This window comes from Lactuca sativa, chromosome 5 (assembly GCF_002870075.4).
Source record: "Lactuca sativa cultivar Salinas chromosome 5, Lsat_Salinas_v11, whole genome shotgun sequence".
Classification (NCBI taxonomy): domain Eukaryota; kingdom Viridiplantae; phylum Streptophyta; class Magnoliopsida; order Asterales; family Asteraceae; genus Lactuca; species Lactuca sativa.
In genome coordinates this window covers 357,937,956-357,953,174 of record NC_056627.2, presented here as the reverse complement: position 1 = coordinate 357,953,174, position 15,219 = coordinate 357,937,956, and the positions used below count along the sequence as shown (strand labels likewise).

General features: G+C 37.2%; 2 protein-coding genes and 1 long non-coding RNA gene across 4 annotated transcripts; 1 reads left to right on the top strand and 2 right to left on the bottom strand.

Moving 5' to 3' along the window:
• Positions 1-889: 889 nt before the first annotated feature.
• Positions 890-6,129, bottom strand: LOC111895522 (uncharacterized). 2 transcript variants are annotated; one of them, XR_006183848.2, is made up of 2 exons: positions 5,490-6,129; positions 890-5,402 (listed from the first exon to the last, which is right to left on the bottom strand). It is a non-coding gene; the product is annotated as an uncharacterized LOC111895522 (long non-coding RNA). The 2 variants fall into 2 exon arrangements; XR_006183849.2 differs by having other exon boundaries at positions 890-5,377.
• A 1,085-nt stretch (positions 6,130-7,214) lies between these two features.
• LOC111895526 (MDIS1-interacting receptor like kinase 2-like) lies at positions 7,215-10,790 on the top strand. Its single transcript, XM_023891613.3, has 2 exons — positions 7,215-10,283; positions 10,395-10,790. Exons 1-2 carry the CDS (start codon positions 7,250-7,252, stop codon positions 10,766-10,768), a joined length of 3,408 nt encoding a protein of 1,135 aa, XP_023747381.1. The 5' UTR covers positions 7,215-7,249; the 3' UTR covers positions 10,769-10,790.
• A 716-nt stretch (positions 10,791-11,506) lies between these two features.
• LOC111895520 (protein PHOSPHATE STARVATION RESPONSE 1) lies at positions 11,507-14,577 on the bottom strand. Its single transcript, XM_023891609.3, has 8 exons — positions 14,312-14,577; positions 13,269-13,884; positions 12,961-13,165; positions 12,785-12,861; positions 12,651-12,693; positions 12,428-12,482; positions 12,165-12,234; positions 11,507-12,084 (listed from the first exon to the last, which is right to left on the bottom strand). Exons 2-8 carry the CDS (start codon positions 13,845-13,847, stop codon positions 11,857-11,859), a joined length of 1,257 nt encoding a protein of 418 aa, XP_023747377.1. The 5' UTR covers positions 13,848-13,884; positions 14,312-14,577; the 3' UTR covers positions 11,507-11,856.
• Positions 14,578-15,219: the final 642 nt, after the last annotated feature.

Genomic DNA, 15,219 nt, shown 5'->3' with positions numbered 1-15,219 from the left:
TATGTAGCATGCAGGAAAGTAAAAATATATGAAAATAGAAAAACAACATAAACCGGGTTGACCCGTGAACCGATCATTACACCGGATCAACTAAAAACTCGGGTTTTAAAACATTGACCCTAGCCCTCATTTCCCTTAAATAGGGGCACAAATCCCAAAATTAAGGTTAAACTCAGACGGCTGTCACGTCGTGACCACATGCTCACCGTGTCGTGACACACAAAATGGATGCACGTTTAATACATCGATGGCCACGTCGTGAAGTATCATTTATCCCGTCGTGATCATCTCAAAATCCATATTTTACATCTTTAATTGCCCAAAAATATAAATGAATCATTTACTTGGAATAAATATTACATAAAACAATGAAAACACCATAATCGTAACAAACATTTTGAAATTTCAAAGAATTGTTATCACACCATAGTTTATGTCTTTTCGATTATGGTCACGTGTGTGTGCTTAGGTGTGTGACATATATGCATCTCCATATATAGTAAAGCATTCTAATTTGAAAATGATGGAGCTAAAATGGCAAAAAGACATACTTGGTTAGTTGGTTTTGCCCTTCTTTGTATGGTATTTTTCCATTAAAAATGCATATTTTATGTTTAAAATGATTTAACTTCCTATTAATAGTAATTTTATTGCAATTAAAAAAAAAGGATTAGATTTGTTCCAACTAATTTGATAGTGAATTTGAAGTCAAAGTTGAATGTGAATAGGCATGAAAGGAGCTACATTTGTTTGCCTTTTTTTTCTTGCTTTTATAAATCACAATCCAACGTCAACTTCCTACTTCCTACTACGCGTACAAATAGTTGGCGGAATTCAATAAAAGAGTTTGTCTTTTTTTTTTAATATAAATCCAAATATAATTTGAGAATTGATAGTCAATATTTAAAATCTCATATTCAATTAATTTCTTTAAGAAAGACTAGACGCTGGCTCATAAGTCATAAAAATTGTTAAAACTTAAAAGGAGGAAAACACCTACAAAAGTCAAACTTGACATTTAGGTTTATTCCTATAAGAGGGACAAAATAGTAAACTGGTGTCTCATACCATGTGATGACGACAGAAGGCGCCCAACTGTGAATAAACAAATCCCTTGAAAGCTCTCATCCACCATTTTCCAGCTTTTGGCAACTTTCAAGGACTCATTTATTGATACTGACACACAAATCTCTTATTTTTCTAAATTCAACCACATATATTTATAATTCTTATCTACCCATTTTGCTCTCAATCTCTTCACATAACACCTCCTTCTCTCTGAAACTGATTATAAGCTTATATTCTTCTTTACCATGTCCATGAGAAAAGCTTAAAAACGAAAACCCAAACCATTCATGGCAGCTTTGAATCTGCTCTTTTACATTGCGTTTCTTTCTTTACTGCCATTAGAGACCACGTCGACATCAACAACACAAGCACAAGCTCTTATAAGATGGAAGCGTACCTTATCATCTTCTTCTTCTGATGATGCTTTACTGGATTCATGGTCTTCGAGAAACATTCAGAAGCTCTGCAACTGGACTGGTATTGTCTGCAATGAAGGTGGTCTGGTTTCCAAAATTACCCTCCAAGATTCATCTCTCTCTGGAACACTAACAGAGTTTGAGTTTTCTTCATTCCCAAATCTTACCCACTTCGATTTAAGCAATAACGATGTCAGTGGGTCGATTCCATCCGCCATTGGCAACCTCACCAGCATCATGTTCTTGGATTTGAGCTCAAATGGTTTCGAAGATGAAATCCCATCTGAGATTGGAAGGCTGACACAGTTGAGATATCTGAATCTTAATGACAATAATCTGAATGGTGTTATTCCGTTTCAGATCAGCAATCTTCAAAAGGTATGGTACTTGGATCTTGGAGGGAATTACTTGACTAATCCAAACTGGTCTGACTTTTCCAGTATGCCAGCTTTGACTTTTCTTAACTTTTACCTCAATAATCTTGACAATGGCTTCCCCGATTTCATTCTCCAGTGCAAGAAGTTGACTTTTCTTGATTTGTCAATAAACCAATTCAATGGCTCATTACCTGAATCGTTATTCACCAATCTCAACAAGATTGAATACTTTAATGTCTCTGATAATTTGTTTCAAGGTCCATTGTCAAAGGGGTTCTACAATCTTACTAAATTGAAAGATCTTAGATTAGGAAACAACCAATTCTCAGGTCCAATCTTGAAAGATTTGGATTTGATGCTGAATCTTGAAGTTATTGAATTGTTTGGCAATTCATTTCATGGAGAGATTCCTTCTTCTATTGGTTACCTTCGAAATCTTCGGTACCTTGATCTTCACTCAAACAACCTCAATTCTTCGATTCCTTCTGAGATTGGATTCTGTTCTAATCTCACCTTCTTGGCTCTTGCCGGAAACTCGTTTTCCGGTGAATTGCCTTTCTCTTTGTCGAATCTGACCCGGATTTCTGATCTTGGTCTCTCGGAAAACAATTTTTCCGGTGAAATTTCTTCTGATTTCATCAGCAATTGGACCCAATTGGTTTCCTTGCAGGTTCAAAACAATCTCTTCACTGGGAAAATCCCACAGGAGATTGGTCTCTTGTCAAATCTGAGTGTTCTCTTTCTGTATAATAACAGCTTCACAGGCCCCATTCCTATAGAGATTGGGAACTTGGAGAATCTTAGGAGTTTGGATCTTTCAGACAATCAGATATCGGGTTCAATACCTTCCACGATTGGAAACTTGGTTAACCTTGAAGATATGCAGCTTTTTTCTAATGATCTCAATGGAACAATTCCACCGGAGATTGGAAACTTGACTTCCTTGGTCAAACTTGACTTGAACACAAACCGGTTGAGTGGAGAGTTGCCTAAGACGCTCTCTAAACTTTCTAATTTGATGGTTCTTTCGCTGTTTAGCAATGGGTTTTCAGGTGGTATTCCTGCAGATTTAGGCAAGAACAATCTTGTTTTGACAAATGTTAGCTTTTCAAACAATAGTTTCACTGGAGAACTACCTGCTGAACTGTGCAGTGGCTTTCAGTTTGATCAGTTCACTGTAAATGGAAACAAATTCACGGGAATATTACCAGATTGCTTAAGGAACTGCACTGGTCTACGTCGCATTAGGCTGGATGGTAACCGCTTCTCTGCTGACATTTCACAAACACTTGGTGTGCACCCAAATCTCACATACATCAATCTCCGTGACAATCAGTTTACCGGTGAAATCAATCCCCAGTTGGGAAAATTACAAGACCTAACCAATCTGGAGTTAGGAAGAAACAGAATCTCAGGGAAAATTCCGCCTGAGCTTGGAGACTTGCTAAAGTTAAGTGTTCTAAGCCTCGAATGGAACCAACTTACAGGCGAAATCCCAAGTGAATTGAACAAATTAAACAATTTGTTCAATCTCAATCTCAGCAACAATCAGTTAAATGGACAAATCCCTCCAGCCTTCGGCAACTTAACCAACCTCCAAGCTCTCGATTTATCTAGCAACGATCTGAATGGAAACATACCAACAACAATTGGGAATTGTGTAAGGTTATCAAGCTTGAATTTGAGCAACAATGATTTGTCAGGAGAAGTGCCTTATCAGATCGGAAACTTGTTCGGATTGCAGTATGTGTTGGATCTTAGCAGCAATTCATTCTCCGGCAGAATTCCTCAAGATCTGGCGAAGCTCAACACACTCCAGAATCTTAATCTTTCTCATAACCATTTCTCAGGTCGAATTCCTCCAGGGATATCTACTTCCATGATTAGCTTGCAATCAATCGATCTCTCGCACAACAATTTGTCAGGACCAATCCCGAACGACGGTGTATTCAAAAAGGCACCGGCAGAATCCTTTACCGGAAATCCGTATCTGTGTGGATCAGAAAATGGATATCTTCCTTGTGACGGCAGCGCTTCATCGAAAAAATCCGGAAATAAGAAACTGCTTATCGCAGTTCTTGTACCGGCGGTCACTTTCGTCTTCATGGCAACAACGATTGCTATCTTCTGTATAATCATTCGAAGAAGATCAAAACCTATCGACGAAGAGATCAAAAGTACCACAACAATTGGAAATTCTGAAACGGTTATATGGGAAAGAGACGGTAGATTTACGTTCGGAGACATCGTGAAAGCAACCGGAAACTTCAACGAGATGTATTGCATCGGAAGAGGGGGATTCGGGAGTGTGTACAAAGCGAAGCTACCAACCGGACAGATAGTGGCGGTGAAACGTCTGCACGTGTCGGATTCCGACGATGTTCCGGCGATAAACAAGAAAAGCTTCGAAAACGAAATACATGCCCTAACGGAAGTCCGTCATCGGAATGTTATCAAACTCTACGGATACTGTTGTAGGGAAGGCGGGATGCATTTAGTATATGAATACTTAGAAAAGGGTAGTTTGGGAAAAGTACTCTACGAAGAAGGAAGGGCAATATCAGAATTAGACTGGATTACTAGGGTTAAAATCGTCCAAGGACTCGCACATGCATTAGCCTACTTGCACCACGACTGCAATCCTCCGGTTGTACATCGGGATGTCTCGTCAAACAATATTTTGCTCGAGTCCGATATGGTCCCCCGACTGGCTGATTTTGGGACAGCCAAATTGTTGAACCCGGACTCGAGTAACTGGACCGGAGTTGCTGGTTCATATGGTTACATGGCACCAGGTATTTATTATTTATTTATATGGTTAACAACGTCCAGTTTATCTTATTTTTAATTGTTTTACTGAAACATGCTAATTTTGTTTGTACTTTATGCTTTAGAACTTGCGCTCACAATGAGGGTTACAGAGAAATGTGATGTTTACAGCTTTGGAGTCGTATCGTTTGAGATTATGATGGGAAGACATCCTGGAGAGCTTTTATCGTCTTTGCAATCATCAAATACGATCTCTACATCTCAAGATAATTCAAATATGTTGTTGAAAGACGTCCTTGATCAGAGGCTTCTGCCTCCTAATGATAGTGTCGCCGAACAAGTGGTGTTTGTGCTTAATGTTGCTCTAGCGTGTACACGATTAGCACCCGAGTCAAGACCTTCGATGCGTGCTGTTGCACAAGAACTATCGGCAAGTACTCAACCTTGTATAATTGAACCATTAGACCAAATTAGAATCGACAAGTTATCAAGTTTCCAAAAGTAGAAAAGAAACTATTTTTTTTAAGATCGTTTCACGTATCATTAAACAAGCAGTGAAATTTAAATAATCTATTGTACAGTCCTAGTTGTAAAATTGATACATACATTTTTTGGGGTAAGATGTTCTAGGAAAATTTCAAATTTTCAATTTCGATGTTCATGGGCGGACGCAATCCATCAAACTTAGTACATGATTTTTGCAGAAGTCATCCATAAATATTCTTTTGACTAATCATTTTTGCAGGCCTGCAAGTGTAAGAGCCTATGTCACCTGCAAATGACGTAAATCCCTAATTCTAAAAATGATACAAAAAACTGTTTACTAACTACGAGAGAAATTCTAGGTGATTGATGTTACCTGTTCCAAAGAATTATTATCTTTGATTCTCAAATATCTTTTGTTAGGCTTCTTTTTTTATGGTCTAGGAGATGTCGGAGGAGAAGTAGCAGGTGGCGGAAGAGAGTAACATGGTTGAGAAATATAATCGCCATATTGATTACCTTAACGATGAAGAATGCTCACATCTCGCTCTTTTTTCCCTTGAATTCTTTCCACCGATTGACTAATCGTTCATATATTAAGAATGCAAAATTGAATGCAAGACCGAATCAGATAACGAATATGAAAGAGGATTGAGTGCGATAAAAACCTAATATGGAGAATGTATGTGATTACACGAACGTTTGAATTTGATGTTTTACTGATAATAGATTATCTTGATGTTGAATCGATCATAATCTCCTTTTGAAACCCTACGTGAATGATCAGAAAATCAACGATGTTTGGCCATGTTCAGTGATGGAGAATGGAGACAATCCTTTATCCAAGAGGAGAGAGAGAGAGAGGCGATGATGCGGTGGTTCTAATGACGGCAATGGCCTTGATCTCTATGGTGGTGTAGTTTCAGAAGAGTGTTGGTGGTTGGGTTGGGTAGATGGATAATTTTTTAAATATATTTTTAATTATAAAATATTTAGTGGTTCTGAAATGTTCTCGATTTTCTCTCATATATATATATATATATATATATATATATATATATATATATATATATATATATATATATATATATATATATATATATATATATTTTGAGAGAGAGAGGGGTAGGCAGGGACATGGATGTTTAGGCCTTCTCTTATTTTTTTAATTAGTAAAATATTAAAATAAAAAGATATAATAGTCATTTCAATTTTTGAATGGATAAAAAAAATTCTACAAAGTTTGAGGGTTTAGACAAGTTTCCTGCAACAAAAAATTACGAACCACCATAGGACCATTTTTTAAGTGTTATCCATAAATTATAACAAAAAAATGTCTCTATACCCTTTCATTTAAATGGTCAAGGTCAGAAGACTTTTGACATTTTATTGGACTTTTCACACCTGGACCCTAGACTTAATTGTAAGCCACAAAATAACCCCACACATTCAGTTACAAAGCAATCTCTTTTGTTGTTATATCTTTGATCGTAAAAAATATGAACGATGTTTTATTGTGATATTATAATTGTAATTATGAAATGTTCAATTTTAGTTTTTGGGCTTTTTGTCCCATATCTGGTGTAAATGACACCAACGATAAGTTAGGTAGTCTTTTTTTTTTACTTGAATGACATGTACGTAAATTTTAGTGACGTCAAGGATCATGTCATTGTTATAAACTTATACATAAAACAAATTTAAGTCAATTATAAATAGGAATAGAAGAAGACCTGAGAAGACAAAGTTCATCAACAAAATATAAATGCATTTCAAACATTTCAGTGAAGACGAAGACCATAAGGAGAATACCCACACGTTGGTCTCCACTCTCCTCTTACCAACTATGTCTTATTTTTCTATTTTAGAAGGGTATTTTTGTCATTTTAAAATGTCACAGTCATTCAAACATTTTTGACTGGATTTAAAAAATATACTATATATGAAACTGATTGAATAGCTTGGATGCATTTGGATGACACGTTTGAAGTGTTATTAATATGATTATTGACCCCCAATATGAGTTCACATGTATAGTACAAATTTGTCCTATTTATTACCTATCATTGACGAGTTAGAAAAAGCACTATAAAATATTATGAGCATGAAAAAGCTTCAACAAAACCCAAACCATTCATGGCAACATTTAAAAAAAACATTATGAATCTGCTCCTTTATATTGCCTTACTTTCTTTTCTGCCATTAAAGACCATATCAACATCAACAACACAAGCAGAAGCTCTTGTTAGATGGAAGCGTACCTTATTATCATCATCATCATCTTCTTCTGATGCTTTGCTGAATTCATGGTCTTCAAGAAACATTCAGAACGTCTGCAACTGGACTGGTATTGTCTGCAATGAAGGTGGTCTGGTTTCCAAAATTACCCTCCAAAATTCATCTCTTTCTGGAACACTAACAGAATTTGAGTTTTCTTCATTCCCAAATTTTACTCACTTTGATTTAAGCAATAACAATGTTGGTGGGTCGATTCCATCTTCCATTGGCAACCTCTCCAGCATCATGTTCTTGGATTTGAGCTCAAATAATTTCAAAGATGAAATCCCATCAGAGATTGGAAAGCTGACACACCTCCGATACCTTAATCTCACAGAGAATTTGTTTCAAGGTCCATTGCCCACGAGCTTTTACAATCTTTCAAACTTGAAACATCTAAGGCTAGGAGACAACCTTTTTTCAGGCCATATTTTACAGGATTTGGATTTGTTGTCCAATCTTGAAATTTTTGAATTGTATAATAATTCATTTGTAGGAAAGATCCCTTCTTCTATTGGTAAGCTTCAAAATCTTCGGGAGTTAGATCTCCACTCAAATCAACTCAATTCTTCAATTCCTTCTGAGCTTGGATTCTGTTCTAATCTCACATTCTTAGCACTAGCTAACAACTCTCTTTCCGGGGTATTGCCTTTGTCTTTATCAAATCTGACAAAGATTTCTGAACTTGGTATCTCTGAAAACAATCTTTCTGGTGAGATTTCTTCTGATTTCATCACCAATTGGACTCAATTGGTCTCCTTGCAGCTTCAATTTAATCTTTTCAGTGGGGAGATCCCACCCGAGATTGGGCTCTTGACAAATCTCAGGATTCTCTTTCTGTACAATAACAATTTCACAGGGCCCATACCTATGGAGATTGGGAACTTGGAAAACCTTGAGATGTTGGCTCTTTCAAGAAACCAACTTTCAGGTTCAATACCTTTAACCATTGGAAACTTGGCAAACCTTCAAACCATGCAGTTCTCCGGCAATAATCTCAGTGGAACAATTCCACCGGAGATCGGAAACTTGACTTCATTGCTTAAACTTGAACTCAACAGCAACCGATTGACTGGACAGTTGCCTGTTACTCTCTCTAAACTTACTAACCTTACTGATCTTTCTCTGTTTGAGAATGATTTCTGGGGAGGTATTCCAGCAGAATTAGGGAAGAACAATCCTTTTCTGATAAATGTTAGATTAGGAGACAACAGTTTCTCTGGAGAACTACCTTCTGAATTGTGTAGTGGTTTTCAGTTTGAGGTGTTCACTGTGAATGGCAACAATTTCACGGGGTTGTTACCGGATTGCATAAGGAACTGCACAAGGCTGCATCGGATCAGACTGGATGGAAACAGCTTCTCTGGGGACATTTCACAAACACTTGGTGCTGCGCACTTTAATCTCTCATACATAGATGTTGGTGGTAATCAGTTTACAGGTGAAATCAGTCCCCGGTTTGGAAAATTACAAAACCTAATCAATCTGGATATGGGAAGGAACAGAATCTCCGGAAAAATCCCGTCTGAGCTTGGAAACTTACAAAGGTTAGGTGTTTTAAAACTCGAAGATAACCAGCTTACCGGAGAAATCCCTAATGAATTGCGTAAATTAAGCAATTTGTTCGATCTCAATCTCAGCAACAATCAATTAAGTGGACAAATACCTACAAGTTTTGGTGACTTAACCAGTCTCCGAGCTCTTGATGTATCTGCGAACCATCTGAATGGAAGCATACCAATAACAATTGGAAATTGTGTAATCTTAACCAGCTTGAACTTGAGCAGCAACGATTTGTCGGGAGAAGTACCTTCTCAAATCGGAAACTTGTTACGATTGCAGTATCTGTTAGATCTTAGCAGCAATTCATTTTCCGGCAGAATCCCTGAAGATATGGAAAAGCTCAAAACACTCGAGAATCTCAATCTTTCGCACAACAATTTCTCAAGTCGAATTCCTCCGGGACTATCCATTTCCATGATAAGCTTACAATCAATTGATCTCTCGTACAACCAATTGTCAGGCCCAATCCCAAACGTCGGCGTATTCGAACGAGCACCGGCAGGATCCTTCACTGGAAATGCCGATCTGTGTGGATCCGGAAAAGGATTCTCTCCTTGTAATGGCAACGCTGCACCGGAAGAATCCGTAAATAAGAAACTGTTTATCGCGGCTCTTGTACCGGCGGTCATTTTTGTGTTGATAGCAACAACGATAGCTATCTTCTGTATAATCATTCGAAGAAGATCAAAGCTCATCGACGAAGAGATGAAAAGTGCCACCTCAAGCGGAAACTCCGAAACGGTTATATGGGCAAGAGACGGCAGATTTACATTCAGCGACATCGTGAACGCCACCGAAAACTTCAACGAGACGTATTGCATCGGTAAAGGAGGATTCGGGAGTGTGTACAGGGCAAATTTACCAACCGGAGTTATCGTCGCAGTGAAACGGCTGACCGTATCAGATTCCGGCGATGTCCCAGCCACACATAAGCAAAGCTTCGAGAACGAGATACGTGCCCTAACCGAAGCCCGCCACAGGAATATCATCAAACTCTACGGCTACTGTTGCAGTAGTAACGGCCGGATGCATTTGATATATGAGTATCTGCAAAAGGGTAGTTTGGGAAATATACTTTACGGTGTGGAGGCAACTTCGGAATTAGGCTGGATTACGAGGATTAAAATTGTCCAAGGCCTCGCCCATGCATTAGCCTACTTGCACCATGATTGCAACCCCCCGATTGTACATCGGGACGTCTCGTTAAATAATATTCTACTCGAGTCAGATATGGTCCCCAGATTGTCTGATTTCGGGACGGCGAAATTGTTGAATCGGGACTCGAGTAATCAGACCAGAGTCGCGGGATCCTACGGTTACATGGCACCAGGTGCTTATTAGTTATTATTTATTTATATTGTTAACCACTTCTTTTTCATCTTCTTATTTTTTTAGTTCTTTTACTAAATTATACCGCTTTTGTTTGTACTTTATACTTTAGAACTTGCACTCACAATGAGGGTTACAGAGAAATGTGACGTTTACAGCTTTGGAGTCGTATCGTTTGAGATTATGATGGGGAGGCATCCTGGGGAGCTTTTATCATCTTTGCAATCATCAAATACGACTTTTGCAACTCGAGATAATTCAAATATGTTGTTGAAAAATGTCCTTGATCAAAGGTTTTTGCCTCCGAAGGATAGTGTCATCGAGCAAGTGGTGTTTGTGCTTAATGCTGCTCTTGCGTGTACCCGATTAACACCCGAGTCAAGGCCTTCGATGCGTGCTGTTGCGCAAAAATTATCAGCTAGTACTCAACCATGTATAACTGAGTCATTAGACCAAATTAGAATGGACAAGTTGTCAAGTTATTAAAAATACAAAGAAATTTAGTGTTTTTTTGGATCTAAGTTAAATTTAAATAAATTATTATATAGCAGTGACGGAGTCAGACCTTTCAAGTGGGGTGTATGGTCTCACTTGACAGTGGGTCCCACTTTATTTTTGTACTAAACAAACTTCTAAAAATTTTATTTTTTTACTAAAACTTCCTCCTTGGCACCCACTTATACAGAAAATACCTTCATTGATATTTTTTTGCTGAAAAAAACCTCAAAAATACTTTATATTTTCAGAATTTTCAACTTTTATATATTTTTTTTATGTATAATAAACCCCGATTAAGTTTTGTTCTGGATCCACCACTGTTATATAGTCCTAGTTGTCAAAAAGATATCGGGTAAATTGATGTTCTAAAAAATTGGCATTTCTTCGTTTACGTATATGCAAGTCAACAGTTTACCTCAAATAACCTTTTGACTTTGAAAGTAGGTTTTAAAAACTAATTTGAATTCTAAATAGAAAGCATTCAGTTGGGTTTGATGAAAAAAAAAACACTTATGCTAAAGGCTAAATGAGATTATATTCTTCCTACTAAGATTTATAATAGACATTTACGAAGAATGACTAAAATGCTCATGGTGTGCCAAGCATGTGACGAGGTAGAACGACACATTTCTGAAGTTGTTTTGTAAATGGACCAATTCTAAATAATAAAAAAATTAAAAAACTGATGTGGCATGTAAAATAGTGATGTGGCAGTGCCCCTTGGCCTTATAGAAAGTGTTGTTCATCATGATTTCATAAGTTGATAAGAGTACATGATATGATACGGATACATATGTACAGTACAAGCAAGCATTGGCAAATAACACTGAATCTCCTCCTCCTTTATAGAGAATCCTATACTACTACCTCTATTTCTAGCATGATTCCGAATAGTACCTGCTGCCTGCTGATTTAGGGTTCTTATAATGTCAGAAAAAAGAAGCAATTACAAAGTCAAAAAGTTTCCAAGTCAGACTTTGGTATCATCATGTCATGACCATAAAACTAAACCTTACGACCCATATAAAACGAAAACAAAGACAGCAGGCAATTGTCAATATTTTTCCTATCATTTTTTACTCATCAACTTTTGCACGCTTTGATGGTTGTGAGTCATCATCTGGTCCCGGTCCCACCACCGGGTTGGGTCCCGGTTCATTGGTCGAGTCTAGGACTTGGGCAGTAGATGATGATGAAGCTTTGAAATTATCATTGATTCCTCCTCCTGGCTTGCATTGTTTCTCAAACATCATCTGAAGGTATCTGCCTTGTTCTTCTATTCTCAGCTGTAAGTTTCTTTGGATCTGATGCACAAAACAAAATCATTTATAATTAAGAAAAAAACACAAATGCTATTTTCTTGAATAAAGCAAATATCATATACCTCAAGTTGTTCATGTAGGCGCTTCTGGACTTCCATCTGTAATCGTAATGCTTCAGTGATCTCCAAACCCCTGTTTGGTTCAAATTATTGCAAAACTTTCAGACTTTACACACTAAGAAATTAATGTAAACTTTTTGTATAATGGATGGAACCTAGCTCTTTTTTTCAATGGTTATGGAATGCTGACATGAAGAATCTTATGAATGGCATGAAGCTAACATAACAAAGACAAGGTTAAATAAAGTTGAACCAATCTGACTTACGTTTTCAACTCCAAAGATGAGAAATCTTCAACTGAAGTTTTTTTCTCTGAAGCTCCTGCAATAAATGACCAATCAGTACAGACATAGACATAGTTGGACAACATCAAATTATTTCGACCCATTTACCTAAAAATGGGTCGATTTGGGTAAAATTTTACCCCTAACGGATGAAAGAGCAAAAGTTGGGTAAAAAGGATATGAAACAAGGCATAATTTTGTTTACCTTCTGATGAGGGATCAGGTCTATATCTAGCTGTCCTATATTTCTGCAAAACAAAATAAATTCCACATTATATAAAGCAGCACAATTTCTTGACCTTTGTAACTTGCATCACCCGGGAAGTACCATAAATGCACCTGTAGGTGACTTTTCACATGATATATCGTCAACCCATCCACTTTCATTTGCTTCAGTACTCCCTTTGGAGTAGCTCCTGTAGATACAAATATAACAATTCACATCATCAACACATTATATATATCTACTAATCAGATAACAACAAGAATAGTCTAGATGAAGGACAAAATAGTACTTTCACTTCCACCCAGCTTGTTGACTGCCTCCACAAACGCTTCATGAAGCTCTGGAGTCCAACGCATCCTTGGTTTGGAATGGGACCCACTGTTCCCACAAGAAGATGGAGTGGGAGTCAGTGGAATGCAAGCTTCTCCAGATGATGCAGGAATTGCTTGTATTTGCATCGAGTTTGTAGATGATCCCCCCACATGATATGCCATCTAATTAACAAAAGAAAAGTCATTGTCGTTTGTATTATTGTATATGTATTATGCTAAATGTTGCTGATATTCGTATCAATGAGCTAGCAAAAGTTGAACAAACCTTTGGCTCTGGTTCAATAATATTTGTATCAATAAGAATCTCATTCCAATCAGGGGTCATAGCATCGTCTTCAGTAATAAGCTGATCAGCCCAATCTTGCCAATCATTTTGTTTACCAAGGTCCTCTTGTAAATTACTAGACTGAATAGGGGCATTATCTTGAGGGTAATCAAGAAAATCAGGCAGAGAATCTGTACACCATGAACTGTTGTTGTTGTTTTCTTTCATATATGTAGTCGATTGAAGAACTCCTGAGGATTGAGATATGAAAGGCGGCGTTTCTGAATGCTTTTGGTGAGAAGTAACAGAAGAAAAGTGAAGATCTGAAGACATCCCTGAAGTTGAAGAAGAGAAAATGTGACCAACAGCTCCGTTAGTTGAGGATACTGAAGGAAGAGCAGTGAAATTCTGTGTTCCCATGGAGATCTGCTGAGCCTGAGAGTCTGGAAACTTGGGATGTTTGTTTTCCAAAGAGGCAGGACGAATAGGGAAAGGGGAAGATCGAGCTCCAGGGGCTCCATGGTTACTAAGTTGCCTTGCACCTGATCTTCGAAAGGCCAATGCAGATTGTGCCTCCATGGTTATAATTGTCTGCTATAAATAAATAAATCTTCACCTGAATATCATCATATCATGTGAGCATCAGAAAAAACAGAGTTACAAAAATAGAAAACAACTTTTACTCAAATTAGAAAGCTTCAATCAAAGGCATCGCCATCATATGAATTAACGACAGAATCGTACGAACAAAACTACAAATAGTAAGTAAATTATTAATATGAACTTTTTTAAACAATCGAGAAAGAACAAAGTTGAATCATGTTAATGCATTAAAATAAACTACAACAAACATAAGGTATACTAGTTTAGAAGGCATCCATAAGATCCCTAATAACCATTTTTAACCAATTTAAGCCATGCAGCCATTAAATTGCATCGTGAACTCCAATCTTTCAATTTTCAAACTGTTACTACAACATAATACATCACGAGTATACAATCAAATTCAAAATTAAACGAATGAGTATAGCCAAAACCCTCACCTTAAACCATGCGAACAAAAGCCACTGAAAACCTAAACAACTCCCCGATAACGAACGGTTGTAAAGCGTTAAAGTAATTAATCTACGAGATCCAACGCCGCTGTGTGTTCTCTAAAACGCAGTGCTGGATGTCCTCACCGGAGGTGTCTCGATAAGAAACCAAAATTGAACGATGACGAGTGATTGCCTTCTTGTGCAATTTGGCCTTTACTTTCTGTGCGCAGCGACTAGAAATGCGTAGTTAAGAGCCCCCTCGCACATGGGCGGCGCGTGCGTAATGCTTGAGAGAATATATATGACAAGTGGTGGACACGTCAACGGCCCCTCCGTGCAAGAAAGTACCGTACTACCCTTCAAAGTTCAAACCATATCATATCATCAAATTAAAGCAAGTAGAAAATTTGCTATAATAATAATAATAATAAATTAATGACAAAATATACATTTAATTTCTATTTTCATAAAAAGTTAATTCCTCGTTTAATTTACTAATAGAAGTTTATAAATTTAACTAGAATCCTTAACATGTTTATTCTAAATAGCCAAATATTAGCATTTTTAAAAATAACCAATAAAATTGCAAGCAAGTACACCTACAATTTCAACCTTTACAAGTGCTATCTCACTATATTGAGCCTATTTTCGGCCCATGGGTCGAAATTATACAAACCTCAAAATCTAGAATAACCTTTATTTTCACACTTTCAACTTCAAAAAATTATCTCAACCTTCTCAATGGCTTAAATTTAATATTCACTGGAAAACTTTATAAATACATCGGAGAAAATCGCTAGTTTTCCTTAACCATTTGCGATTTCAAAAAAAAAAAAAAAAATTCTTTATATGGGACAAAATTGTAGATCATGTAGATCAAATCATAGATACATGGGTAAATCGCAGGTGATATA

Coding starts and splice junctions, on each gene's coding strand:
- LOC111895526 (XM_023891613.3), top strand. CDS start 7,250: ATGGCAACATTTAAAAAAAACATTATGAATCTGCTCCTTTATATTGCC. Junction 10,284..10,394: donor CTACGGTTACATGGCACCAG/GTGCTTATTAGT, acceptor TTTATACTTTAG/AACTTGCACTCACAATGAGG.
- LOC111895520 (XM_023891609.3), bottom strand. CDS start 13,847: ATGGAGGCACAATCTGCATTGGCCTTTCGAAGATCAGGTGCAAGGCAA. Junction 12,483..12,650: donor ACCTGATCCCTCATCAGAAG/GTAAACAAAATT, acceptor CATTTATTGCAG/GAGCTTCAGAGAAAAAAACT. Junction 12,085..12,164: donor GCCTACATGAACAACTTGAG/GTATATGATATT, acceptor TTTGTGCATCAG/ATCCAAAGAAACTTACAGCT.